Raw genomic sequence first — 12,460 nt, forward strand, 5'->3', positions numbered from 1 at the left:
AAAATAGAGCACAATAGCAGCTGAAGGAGACCAAGTGGTAAAAACAAATGAAAAAGTAAGGAGATACAGAAAAGGGTGGCACAAGGAAGAAGTTAGGAGGAATGAGGTAGAGAATTAGGCAAAGAAAATCAATCCCTTCAGCAGCAAGGCTGCACATCATTCATAGTCATTCACCATGAAACTCGCTCAGGCATTATGAAAAGAGCTGAATGCCAGGTTGCCAAATCCTCTATTATTTAATTAGGGCATTTTTGTTTGTTTGAAGATCCAGCTTTTGTATTTTAATGATTATGTGATCATCCTATATTTAATTTTTTAAAAGGGCATTTCTAGCCCTCACCACAGTGCAGATTTATAAGACGTTAGATTGCTCACAAACAAGAATACAGGTGAAAGAACAATATTTGCCTTTAACTTTCTTTCTTTTTTTTTAGATTAATATATGGTCCTGATTTCTGATTTTAAAGGCCAGTAATCACAGGCAAACACTTTTAAAAACATGCACCTTCTGCTGCCACAAATAAACCCTAAAATTCTCATGTTTTCGCATGTTTGCTTTCAACATTTGACACTGTCTTTCCCTAGCATCATTGGAAACTGCTAACTATTGTCTGAAGCTGTCAATAACCCAAGAGGAAGTCTGACTTGAACGAAACCTTAAGAAAACAAAATCAGAATAGCACAGTTTCATGACATCATCTGAGAGCCAAGGACGGGCATGTTGCTACCCCTCACCAAAAGGATTTCGTATTTCTCCAAAGATTAAGCAGTAATGCCATCATTCCTCTCAACATCAACAGCTGGCTGTCATTTAGCAGTGCAGGAATATTGTGCCAGATGCCATCCAACCAGAGCCAGCTGGGCAAAAGCTACATCTTATGTAAACAGTGCCAAGAGTGATGGAGCTGCAACCAGGAGTCAGCCCCCTCCTTGCAGCATATGTATTTATGTCTCTTTGCAACTGAATACCAGCCACTTTCCTCAACTTCAACCATCCAGCAATAAAGTGTTTATGTTCAGACCACAATTAATGAATCCACTTCAGAGAACTAGTAACAAATGGAAAAAAATATGCTCACATTAGTACTTCTATGGCAATGACTAATTAATTATGCTTTCCAGTGCTACTCTGCTGTCCAAAAGCCAGTGGTGAGATTCTGTTGCTACTGAGCTTTTTTGTGAGCACTGGAATTTGTTCTCATTCTCAACTAAATTGTCATAGATTTCAGGGTACCACACAAAAGCTGGGTTTTAGTCTGAAAAATGGAAAATAACTTTTGATAAACATTTAATACTCTTCTTTAATGCTTTTTCCATACCTATCCATACAATAATTGATTAAACACTTAAGTTCTAGTTTCTTTTTACTACCTAAATATAAACTAACAACACCTAAGAAACCAAGACTGCTGAATTAACTTGCTTTTCTGACAGCTAATGTAAAAATCCTAATTTTATTCCTCAAACAGGTAGACTTATTACAGAAAACATTTCTGCACACGAGCCTTATCTGAACAAGAAAGAAAGGTTGCAAAGTAGTACTGCTTTAGATTTGTATAGTGCAAAAAGCTTTTGAGAGAAACTCAGAACCTGACCCAGGCACAGACTGAACTGGAGGTAGCTTTGCCCTTCACTCAGCTGGATGTATGGTAAAATCTTTTGGTGCTAAAGAGAAGCTTCACAAGAAGACAGAGGTATTACATGAAGCCAGACAAAACTATGCAGTTGCTCTTTACACGTAGAAATTTTTGAGGTTAACAAAAGAAATCACATTCCTTTTATAACTCACATGAGGTAACATAAAAGGCTATTACAGATTTTAGCACAAGCTGTTGGCTTTCAAATACAATCCTGAAAAAAAGAAGTCTGATCTCATAAGGACATTCCATTTGTAAACTCTCCTTATTCACCTAAAATCATGTCTCTCTTCTGAGAATTACCAAGGAAATGTGCTGTCTGTAGACATATTCAGCAGTTCAGTTATGATTTATAGACTGTACATAATAGAAGATTTGACTTGTAAGCAGACTTTCAAAAACATCAGTCAATATTTAGATTAAAAAAAGAACCTAAGGTAAAAAATTTTAAACTAATCTGGCCATGTCCAAAAACATTCTTTCTCTTTCCCTCTCAATACAGAGCACAACATATCTGTCATAGCAACCATTCCTGGAAGTTCTTCACTCTCTGAGGGGACACAGAAACCTTTGCAGATTTTATCAACAGGTTTCAGACAACCTGTATCTACAAAACAAACCTTAAGTGGTCAAAGTACTACTCTCAACACTATTTAAATTTGTACTCAATACAAGAGCTGAGTAACTGCAAGGAATGGACACATGAAACAGCTTGATACTTCTTGTCTTGTAATGCCAGTCCCAGTTTGCCTCTAATGAAATAATCAACAAAATCAACTAATGTTCTGGTATTCCCTGTGTATCAACCGTAAATCAGCAAATATTACTGAACATTTCCATCAGTTTCTTGATACTTACCCTTCCATATCTGTTAGCATAGGACCCTGTAAGCAAGGAATGGAAAATGATGATTGTCTCATCCAAATCCCAAATGAATACTCTCTGTAAAAAGAGAATCAAATCAATGTGTTCCTTTGTGAAGCTTGTACTTGAAATGGAAAGTTAAAATTTGAATCAGCAAGCACACAAATGGGAAAATTGTACTGAAATGGTTGCATATTAAAATCATAGATTCCCTGCTATTTATTTTCAAAACTAACACGTTGTTGGTTTTTTTTTCCAGGACAGGGCAATACAATCTGTTAGCTTTTCACTACAATTGCTCCTATATAAAATCCTTCTATTAGTATAGAATTATAGTGTTGTCAAATATACAAAGAAAATGAGACTGTACAATTTTTGAAGCTTGATGTGAGATAGAAACTGAAATTAAAAAAGAGGAGCATCTGAAAATTAAATCTTTGGGATTAGAATGCTGTATTTCTCCAAGTCTTACAAAAATTAATCTAAGTGCCCTTGAAAATTACCTCTGACACCAAAACAAAGCATATTACTGCTGAACACTTAATTTCCCTTATGTTAATTTTAATGCATTTTAGGCATCTGAAGAACAAAAGCTATGAACTTGGATGATGTATGCATAAAACCTATGGCATCAGTAAATAATTCTTTTGCCTAGAGGCAAGGGAAAATACATTTTCCCTTTTAAATGTGTCTTAAATTTGTCCTCTGAGCACACACAAAATGATAACTTAATGAAAAAGAAAGTGTTCAAATACAAGTATTTTAAATCCTGGTGAGACTGTATTTCCCATGATGACAAACAGGGTAAGCTTCTGTAAAGGAAAAATAATGCAGTGTGGACAGTCATAGCTGTGGTGTGTCAGTGGAGATGTGTTCTCAACATAAACCATGGGCCACTGGGAGGTATGTGAACATAGCATGAGAGAACAAACCCCACTATTGTGCTAGAAGTGTCTCCTGTTCAAATGAAAACCTTTGTTTGCTTTGGGGAAACCATCTCCTTTTTTTTTCTTTCTTTTTTTTTTCCTTTTTTTTTTTTTCCCTTTTCGTTTGTTTTCGTTTGTTTGTTTGTTTGCTTTGTTTAATCAAAAGGAGAAAGAAACACCCAGTATTTTTCCAAGGAATCAGGAGCTCTTACTGAAAAAGGTTCTTTAGAAGAAAAATCCTATTTTCTTTGAAAATACTGTTTAGAAAAAGGGAACTTCAATGCCACTTTATTTTTGATGCATAAATAACACTTCTTTGTGCAAAATAATGTTAAAGTTCTGTAACAAAAGCATTTAATATAAAGTACCTCCAGATCAGAGTCAGGTGGTGGTGAAGGATTATTGTTTCTTCTGCCACGTCCCCGTGATTTCCCATCTGAACTACGACGCAATCTATCTGAATCTGAATCTTTAATGGGGGTTGATGGACTGTGGATTGTACTGTATTCTGCTGAGAGAAAGAAAGAAAAGAAAGAAAAGAAAGAAAGAAAGAAAGAAAGAAAGAAAGAAAGAAAGAAAAGAAAGAAAGAAAGAAAAGAAAGAAAGAAAGAAAGAAAGAAAGAAAGAAAGAAAGAAAGAAAGAAAGAAAGAAAGAAAGAAAGAAAGAAAGAAAGAAAGAAAGAAAGAAAAGAAAGAACTTTTACCCTTCAGTTCAGTGCTCACAATGTTCAACTTACTTGCTTACATCAAACCCAGCCCTAACTAAAATAATTAAATATAAAACAGCAAGTTCTAATATTGATTCATAAATTAATTCAATCTAGCTCAAGTTATATGCAAAAACAGAGTGATTAACTATTTCAGTAAACACCTATAAAAAACTTAGTACAAAAAAAAGTCATTGCTTCATTCCTTCAATTATTACAAGATTAAACAAAAAAATTACAAGGCATACCAATTTTTCATAAAACAACATTAATTTAACTCTTTTCAAACTTAAATACCTTAAATGCTTTAAAATACCTGTCATGGTGACAGTCAAGAAAAATCCAACCAGGTGTGAAAAAAACCCAGACATATATAAATTAAAAATTTTTCCATATTGAGTGGTTGGAGACACTTTTAGATTGCTACATTTGAGCCAGAAGAACAGAATTATTCCTAAACATAGCATAAAACCAAAGTATTTATTTTTCTATGGTAATTTAAATTAATATATGTTAAATATGAATCAGCTGTGAAAATGATATTTCTAGGATCCTTCAAAAGCTTACTCAACACTGAACATTTCCAATGAGTACCTTCAAGACAGGATACAAATATTTACAAACAGTGTTGTATGCTAATTATTATGCTTCAGCAACATTTATTTATAAGAATATTTACTGTTATTGAACAGGTGAAAAAAGAATGATGATTCATGTAGTTAAGAACAACAGTTTTTCTGAAAACATGCTAGTTTGAAGATATTTTGCTACTCTTAACATCCATAGGCTCCATCATAGTGAACGCTTGTACATTAACAAAACAGACACCAATCATCAGTTATCTTTCCCATTAATTTAATCAGCAGTACCACAGTCCTTAGAAATGCAACAACTCATTTTTACACCTGTTTTGAAAACTTCCTTTCATGGCCTGAATTTCACAAGTACTTTTACTTTGGTGGTCACCATGATTTCATTTGTTTTTCTGAAAAAACACTACTTTAGTGAAGGTAGGTAAAAAATTTATGTTTCTCAGTTTTACTGTTCAGTTAATATTAACTACTCTTTAGAGTTGAGTAGATACAAATTTTTTCATTTGAATCTGCCTAGACCATGTCATTCCAGCTTGAACAGACAGGTATACTTCTCACACAAGGGATTCTCTCTCCTAGGAAAACATCCTGTTGAGGTCAAAGGTTAGATTAAGGAGAAGACTCTGGACATCTGGGTAACACCACATAAGCACAGTTACTCAAAATAATAACAGTTGCTGGTGCTGAATGAAAGGAAAAGATTGTGAAATTCTCATGCTCAGCCTTCAAATCTACACTTATTGAGAATTAGCATATCTTATGTATTTCACATTATATATTTACCTGAATATTTCAGGCTACATCAAACAAAGCAGAACAAGTTAAGATGTAACTCAAGGTTAAGTGCAGAATCTTCTGAAAACATCTGACCCATACTAAAAGAGTGACTCTATACGTGTCAAACAACAAAAATTATCCAGCCACATTTTTTTATACATCCCAATAATATATTTATCTTCCTATGACAATTCACACTTCAGAATATTAATTTAAAGTGTTTAAACTTTGAATGCTGACTGCTCTTTCACCCACTGCACTTAACACAAACAAGAAATCATAACAAATAGTACCAATTTTCTCAGTTAAATTTTCTGCTATACAGTATTTTGATTATTAAAATATTTAATAAAAAGAAAAGAGAAAGAAAAGGATGCACAAAAGCCTTGAAATGAATCATAACCTCATAAAATAAACAGAACAGAATTTCTTCAAAAGGTATACTGGCCAATGATGTTCTAAATATGTACTCTAAAATTTAGATGCAATGAAAAATTGCATTTCCTATTGATTAATTTAAATTATGGATGTTTTTGGTCTCTGACACTGTTTTTAGAAGTGTGGCTTTAGTTCCCAGTTTTAGAGAACTAAAACTAGACTTCATTTTTCACAGGCATGCTATGCCTATAAGTTTCAAGTATTAAACTTGCAGGAGTAATGCTAACAAAAATAGGGAAAAGGTAAGATGGAAAGAGTATAAACAAGACTTCAGGACAAATAAACAAACAAGCAAACCTAAACGAGTAAGGACACAGAGCAGAGCATGGTGGGGGCAGGGAAGAAAGTCTGTCTGTAAGAGGCATCCAGCTCTCCATCTTTGCAAACCTTTCAGTTATGAATACTTCATTCAAAATTTCACACACAGGGCTGCAAGTTTGAGTGGAGGCTCATATCCATTTCCCCTTCACAGGTAATCTGGATGCACCAGACTCTCACCTGACAGAAAGACTCCCAACCCTGCCTCAGGACCCTTTCTTGGGACCACTGTACTTCCATCATTCCCAAGGAAGATTTGTCCTGCTCTTATGAATCTCTCCAGGAAATCTCTGCTGCTTGGACAGCTGCGTCATCACAACATACAACTTCAGCATTACAGCAGTAGAAGTTTAACCTGTGAATGTGGGGGAGAAATTATTCCCTTCATTGTATCTGCATGCATCTAAAGACTGTTCACAGATCCCCTTTGTTGTTAGACTAACCCTTCCATGTCAATCTTCTTTGCTAGACTTGGACTCTCATTCTCTACAGTCTCACCAAACTGGACAAAATAAAGCAAAGCAAAGTCAAGAAAAACTTGACTTTCTGAATGTTCTGCAGACCACCCCCCACCCCGGACACCACTTGGACAGAAAAAAATTGCATATTTCTACAACATTTCCATAAATATTAGATTCAGCATTCCTAGATCATCTTCTGAGGAAGAAGTGACATTGAAGTAGCTGCTTCTCAAAGACCTGGCCAAATCTTGCACAAGACTGAATAAGCAACATTGCTAATACCTGCAGCTTCTGAGCCTATTCAGGAGATCAGTGTGTTACAAACAGCATGGAAGTAGCCAGTGGAGGTGGGGAAACATGGCATTGTGTGCAAGAAACGTATTCCATGTATGTGAAGGGAAGCCTCTGTGTGCATGGCTGGGTTATCAGCTCACTGCCCAGTGGTCACTCTCAGGGCCTCATAAGGAAACCCAGTTAAAGAATATAGTGTCCAGCTGAGCCCAGAGCCTTGACAAGCCCAAGCCCTGAGAAATTCTGGAGAAAGGAAAACAACAGAGGCTGAGGGTACTCTGTGTGCCACTAATATCTGCAGTACTGAGAGCGGTCCACAGGGAAAGGTAGAGCCTGGAAGAAGCTGCCAACATTCCCCATCCCGCATTTGTGCAGTTCATCATTCCTGCCTAAATGTATACCTCACACCTGCTCCTATTCAGATCACATCTCCATTTTTTGAGTTCTCATCCCGTCCCCAAAGGCCTCGCAGCCCCTCTCAGCATGGTGTCATCTACATATTTAATAGGCAAACACATTCTGTTCCGTCACCTAAATGATTAATGAAAATGTGGTCTGGTGCTAGGCCCAAGGCAGATACTGAGGAATGCTGCTGCAGCCATCCTTCTATTTTAACAGTGAGCTCTCCCTGACTTCTCTCTGGACATGATTCCCTAAACAGCTTTTTATCATTCTGCTGTAATTCTTGCCAAACTGCTTTAGTCTAGCTTGCTTTTAAAATTGTTACATGAAAAGATTTAACTGCCAGGGCATCAAAAGACTTGCTGGAGTCAATTTCCATAGCCACCAGCCATGTTCTCACTATACCCATTACTCTATAATCATTTGGTAAGAGAACGCATTTTGTTCAACTTCAGCTGACTTCATGGTAACAGACATACTTTAATACTAGCCAAGTGAAATTATCATTTTTCTAAAGCACTGAATTCAATTTTATCTTGTCCTTGAGCATCACAAACACAAGTAAGTGCAGGAGAAAACCCTGCCCTCCACATAATCATGAGCAGAGAAGGGAGTGAGGATCAGATCCATTGCTTGTCCAACACAAAAGCAAGATCACCAAAGGGAGCTGGCAGCAGCCTGGTTAAATACAAGGAGTTCACATAAAAGTTATGAGATTTGTACACATTTTGCCAAAATTAAAAAAAAAAAAAAAACCAAAAAACATGCCAGGCTCCCAAAATATTACATGGGTTCAAGAGGGACCTGAGGACATCCCTGGAAGTGAAGCACTCAGGGATGCTACAGCTACACCACATTAGCAAGTTGTATCTGTGGGATCAGGCAAGTGGTGATAACTACACCAGGCTCCACTGGCTGTATCTGAGAGGTTATTTCAGTGCAAATGCATTCTGATCCAGTCTCCTGGGCATCCTCAGTAGAGGCTGGAGGAATTAGGAGCTGTTCTGGAGGACACATTCCAGGTTAGCTCTGACTGGAAGGACTCCACTTGGGTGACCTAGGACTGCCCTGCCGAGCCAAAGTTTCACATTGTAAAAGACCCTACACAAAATTAAAATGCAAATGCAGGCACACCCTAAATGCACAAACAATAGCAGGTCTGGAAATCCCCTGAGACAAAAATATCTGGAAAAGTGCTTAGGGCAAATCTTACACAATCCTAGCCTGTTCTTGATGCTCCCATGGTGCCTGCTGGTGGCCCCTGGGGTGGGCAGCGTACAGCCCGGTGGATCCATCAGTCTGGACCACCACAGCCATTTCTCTGTGTTGTAATGCCTTCACATAATTGTATTAATAATGTAGCAGCAGTTATTCTTCTGCATCCATGCACGTACATATCATTTTAGATCTCCCTGCTATAGCATCTCTCTGCATTCTGTACTCTAGGCAGACCCTAAATGTTATAGCTTATTTCTGCTTCACCCTCTTCTGAACCCTGGATAAGTGTAAAAGACCCACTTGACTTGTACAGTCAGTCAGAAAAAAAACCCCAAACATTTTAAGCCCAGATTCTATAAATAGCTTGTTTTCCAGGTGTGAGTGGTACTTCCCTGCTTCTGATCTGGTTGCAACCCCTGTAGTATATGGTGACATCAAGCCTGACAAAAACACAACTGTGAGGAATTAAATATGTTTACATTCTGGCTTAACTAAAATACATTAACTATACTGTATCAGAGTTTCCTCTATGCTTCAAGGCACCATAAAACTGCAAATTGGCGTAAGAGTTCATAAGCTTATACTTCCCTTAGTACATCACTCAGGGCAGTGTAGATGGTTTTGTCACATTGGACAATTTTCCATCATCTCAAAAATAAAAACACCTTGGTTATTTATTAACAGACAGTGCAGCAGCAGAGATAGCATTTGCAACACCATATTCTGTAAATAATTTATGTTTGTTATGAAAACCCCCTCATAGTAATTGCTGTATTTTTTTTACTGTTGATTTTGATGTACAGTAGTAGTGTTCAACGATGAATCTGGGGAAAACTGGCTATGTCAGAAAGCCCAAAATCAAGTGTGTCTCTAGGTAAATCCAGCTGGTGTGCATGTGTGGGTAGAGCTTTTGCTGTACACAAAGGCATTGCAAATTTTGTCAAACATTTTCCCTACTACACTGAAAGGTTATGCAAAAAAGAGTAAACATACATTATCAAAGTAATCATATCTCATGTCACAATGTAAATTACATGGATGAGGTGGGTCTAGGGTAGTTTGTACAGTCAAATGTCTCAGCAAGTAGCTATGTACAAAAATTTTCCATTTAGATTGTGCCCAGATTAATGGCTTCCCCTTAAATCTTATACTTCATTTTGCCAGTGTTATTTCAACTCCTGTGTACCTGAATAAAAATACAAGATTCAAGTAATTTGAATATGTCAGTCTCACACTATGATTTTCTTACTTTTGCATAATTAAAGTTTCCTTTTGCATAAATAAAACTAAACACAAATTCCATGAGCACTTCTACAAACTTCTACTTGCATACAACTGGACCAGGATTAAACAAAGAAGCAGAATCCCATGTATTTGTGCATGGCTTTTTTAACTTGTCTGTAAAAAAAATTAGTACTGTATTAGTAGTAGGTAAAAGCACTAAGTAAGTATTGCAAGAAATACAATAATGCTTGCTGGCAAGATCACAGAAATATATCTCTAGTGCTGTTTTGATAAAATGTTAAAATCTGCACTTGAAAAACAATTTTTTTAATGTTTGTATCTTGAGAATGAAGAGCATGCTATTACAAACTTGAAAGAAACTCTCAACAGTCTGTTAAAAATAGTGGCAAAAATGATTATTTATTTCAAACCCTGGTTGAGGTTTTGATTTAGGATTGTATATTTAAATAATGACAAAATATCATATATAACAGTATTCTTAAACTATATATGACCACAACCTAAAGTCGTCCTGATTTTTTTTCTCCAGCATTCTTTCTTGAAGAAAAAAGGTGAAACAATCCATAATGGGTCAGTAGCACCTGTATCCTTTTTAGCTATTTCTTCCTTACTCATTAGTTCAGTTTTCAAACCATTTGAAAACATTGTTGCTTTTAATCCCAATGAAACCAAAGATAAACATCCCAGGAGAACAACCATTATGAGAAAAGCAAAACCAGTACTGCACTTTGCCATTCATTATTGCATCCAATTTAATTTCTGTTTTTACAGAATTTTCTGTGATTTTCCTTCCTTGTATAAATATACCCTCTAGATGTACTCTTCATTTATATTTATGAAAAAGAGCAAACATTAGAATACCAGAAATGTGCTGTGAATATAGCTGCATTTCTTTCCACACAGGTATTAGTGAAAAGTTTTCTATATAAACTATTTTCCTTCTTTCACTTTTCTGTCCCTGATTTATTGTTATGAAACATGGTAAGAAGAAACTTTAAAAGTTGCTTTCCCTGTTGTAATACTAAATGTGACATAGTACTCAAGGAAAAAGAAGTTTAGTCTTTAGGAGAAAAATAGTAACCCGTGTCTGAGGCCGAGTTTTCTTGGCTGGCACAGCCCATATGAGGTTTTTAATCTGCACTGTGAAGTATGTGAGTAATATGAAAAAACTCCCAAACCCTCCAGTTATTTATTAAACACACTTATTACAGAAACCAAGGAAAATGAGAGATTGAATCTCAAGAACAATGCAAGTCTCTCTTTTGAGAAACACTGTTTAATAAATTATAAATACATCATCATATGAAATAGAAGGATAAATTCAGCCTTCCTGACTGAATGAAAAAGGCACAAATTACAAACTTTTTATTACCAGCTGTGATGAGGGAGTTGAAATATTGCAAGAGAAAATTATTATGGCTTTAGAAAAGGTAGGGTTTTTTTCTATATTAACTCCTAGAAATACATGTTATGAATGTTACACTAAGAATTTTTGAGCATCAGGGTAAGCACATTGGATGGAGGCATAACTCCATCTCTCCAGGGTAAGTTTCAACACTGGTAAACAGCTGGAAACTAAGTAAGAAAGCATAAAAGGGACAGACATCCACACATCACTAATTCATCCCCAGTCTCCAGTAATCTTGTGCATCAAGGATTTCTTGTTGTCTGTGTAATTCTAATATTTGAGCTTGTCAAAGTTATGCTTGAACTGGCATAAACTTTTTGCGTTCACAACATCCTGCAGCAAAGAGCTACACAGCTACTTCATGAAACAAAGAAATACTGCTTTTGTTCTCTCTGAACATATTTCAGTGAATTTGAATATTGAAAGGAGAATTAATATTTGCTCATTTATCTACTTCTCTTTTATAATTTTAATTATTATTACTTCTCCTAGATACTACATCTTAGACAAAAAAATCAGCAACTTTCTGTTTACATCATTAAGAAAAGCACAGGCTTTTGTTCACAAGAAAATAACATTAACTTGTATATCTGACTTATGGACACAAAGACTATAAACCTCTGGGCAATGAGTGGTTTTGTCCTGACTGTGGTACAAGAACGTTTCAAATCCTGAAAGCAAAGAATAAGGAGAAACACTGAGCATGGAAAAATCTCAGGCTTTCTGCAGGAATCCTTGCATGTTCTGGACTGCATGGCAAAAACTTTCAAATTTAACTAGTAAGCGAGGGGAACCATAAAAGGATTATTTTATATTTGGACAAGGAATTAAACATATTTCAAGTGAAATTATCTGAGATTTCTGAGTCTGCAAAACTCTACTAAAAATGTCACAAGAGCACATAATTACTTTCTCCCTTTCACATTTTTCTTACCAGACTCTTCTGTTTCACTTATTGGCCCAATTTCATAGAAACCACCTATGTCTATCAAATTATTCTGGTGCCTCTGTAAAGTCTGAAGGCTGCTCTGTGCTTGTCCTGGCATAGCTCATAACCACATGGATTACATGTTTCTTTTAAATACTGAAGATGTCTAAGGATAGACAGCTGCAATTCAGCAGCTGGAGCCCATCCTACTAAATGTGATGGCTCTGCACTACTCCCCACCACCCCT

At 36.2% G+C, this 12,460-nt stretch overlaps 1 protein-coding gene across 8 annotated transcripts in view; it reads right to left on the reverse strand.

The window, feature by feature from the left end:
• The window catches only part of EYA1 (EYA transcriptional coactivator and phosphatase 1), an 80,040-nt gene that overhangs the window by 37,069 nt on the left and 30,511 nt on the right, over positions 1 to 12,460 (reverse strand). For 4 of the 8 annotated variants that reach the window (XM_062502383.1, XM_062502401.1, XM_062502392.1 and 1 more), the window contains 2 exons: positions 3,796 to 3,935; positions 2,496 to 2,579 (listed from right to left, as the gene is read on the reverse strand). In XM_062502383.1, coding sequence (XP_062358367.1) covers positions 2,496 to 2,579; positions 3,796 to 3,935 — 224 coding nt within the window. Of the gene's footprint in view, positions 1 to 2,495; positions 2,580 to 3,795; positions 3,939 to 12,460 lie in introns of all 8 variants that reach the window. The other 4 variants (XM_062502373.1, XM_062502337.1, XM_062502354.1 and 1 more) reach the window with 1 other exon arrangement.

The sequence above is a fragment of the Cinclus cinclus genome, chromosome 1 (assembly GCF_963662255.1).
Source record: "Cinclus cinclus chromosome 1, bCinCin1.1, whole genome shotgun sequence".
NCBI lineage: Eukaryota > Metazoa > Chordata > Aves > Passeriformes > Cinclidae > Cinclus > Cinclus cinclus.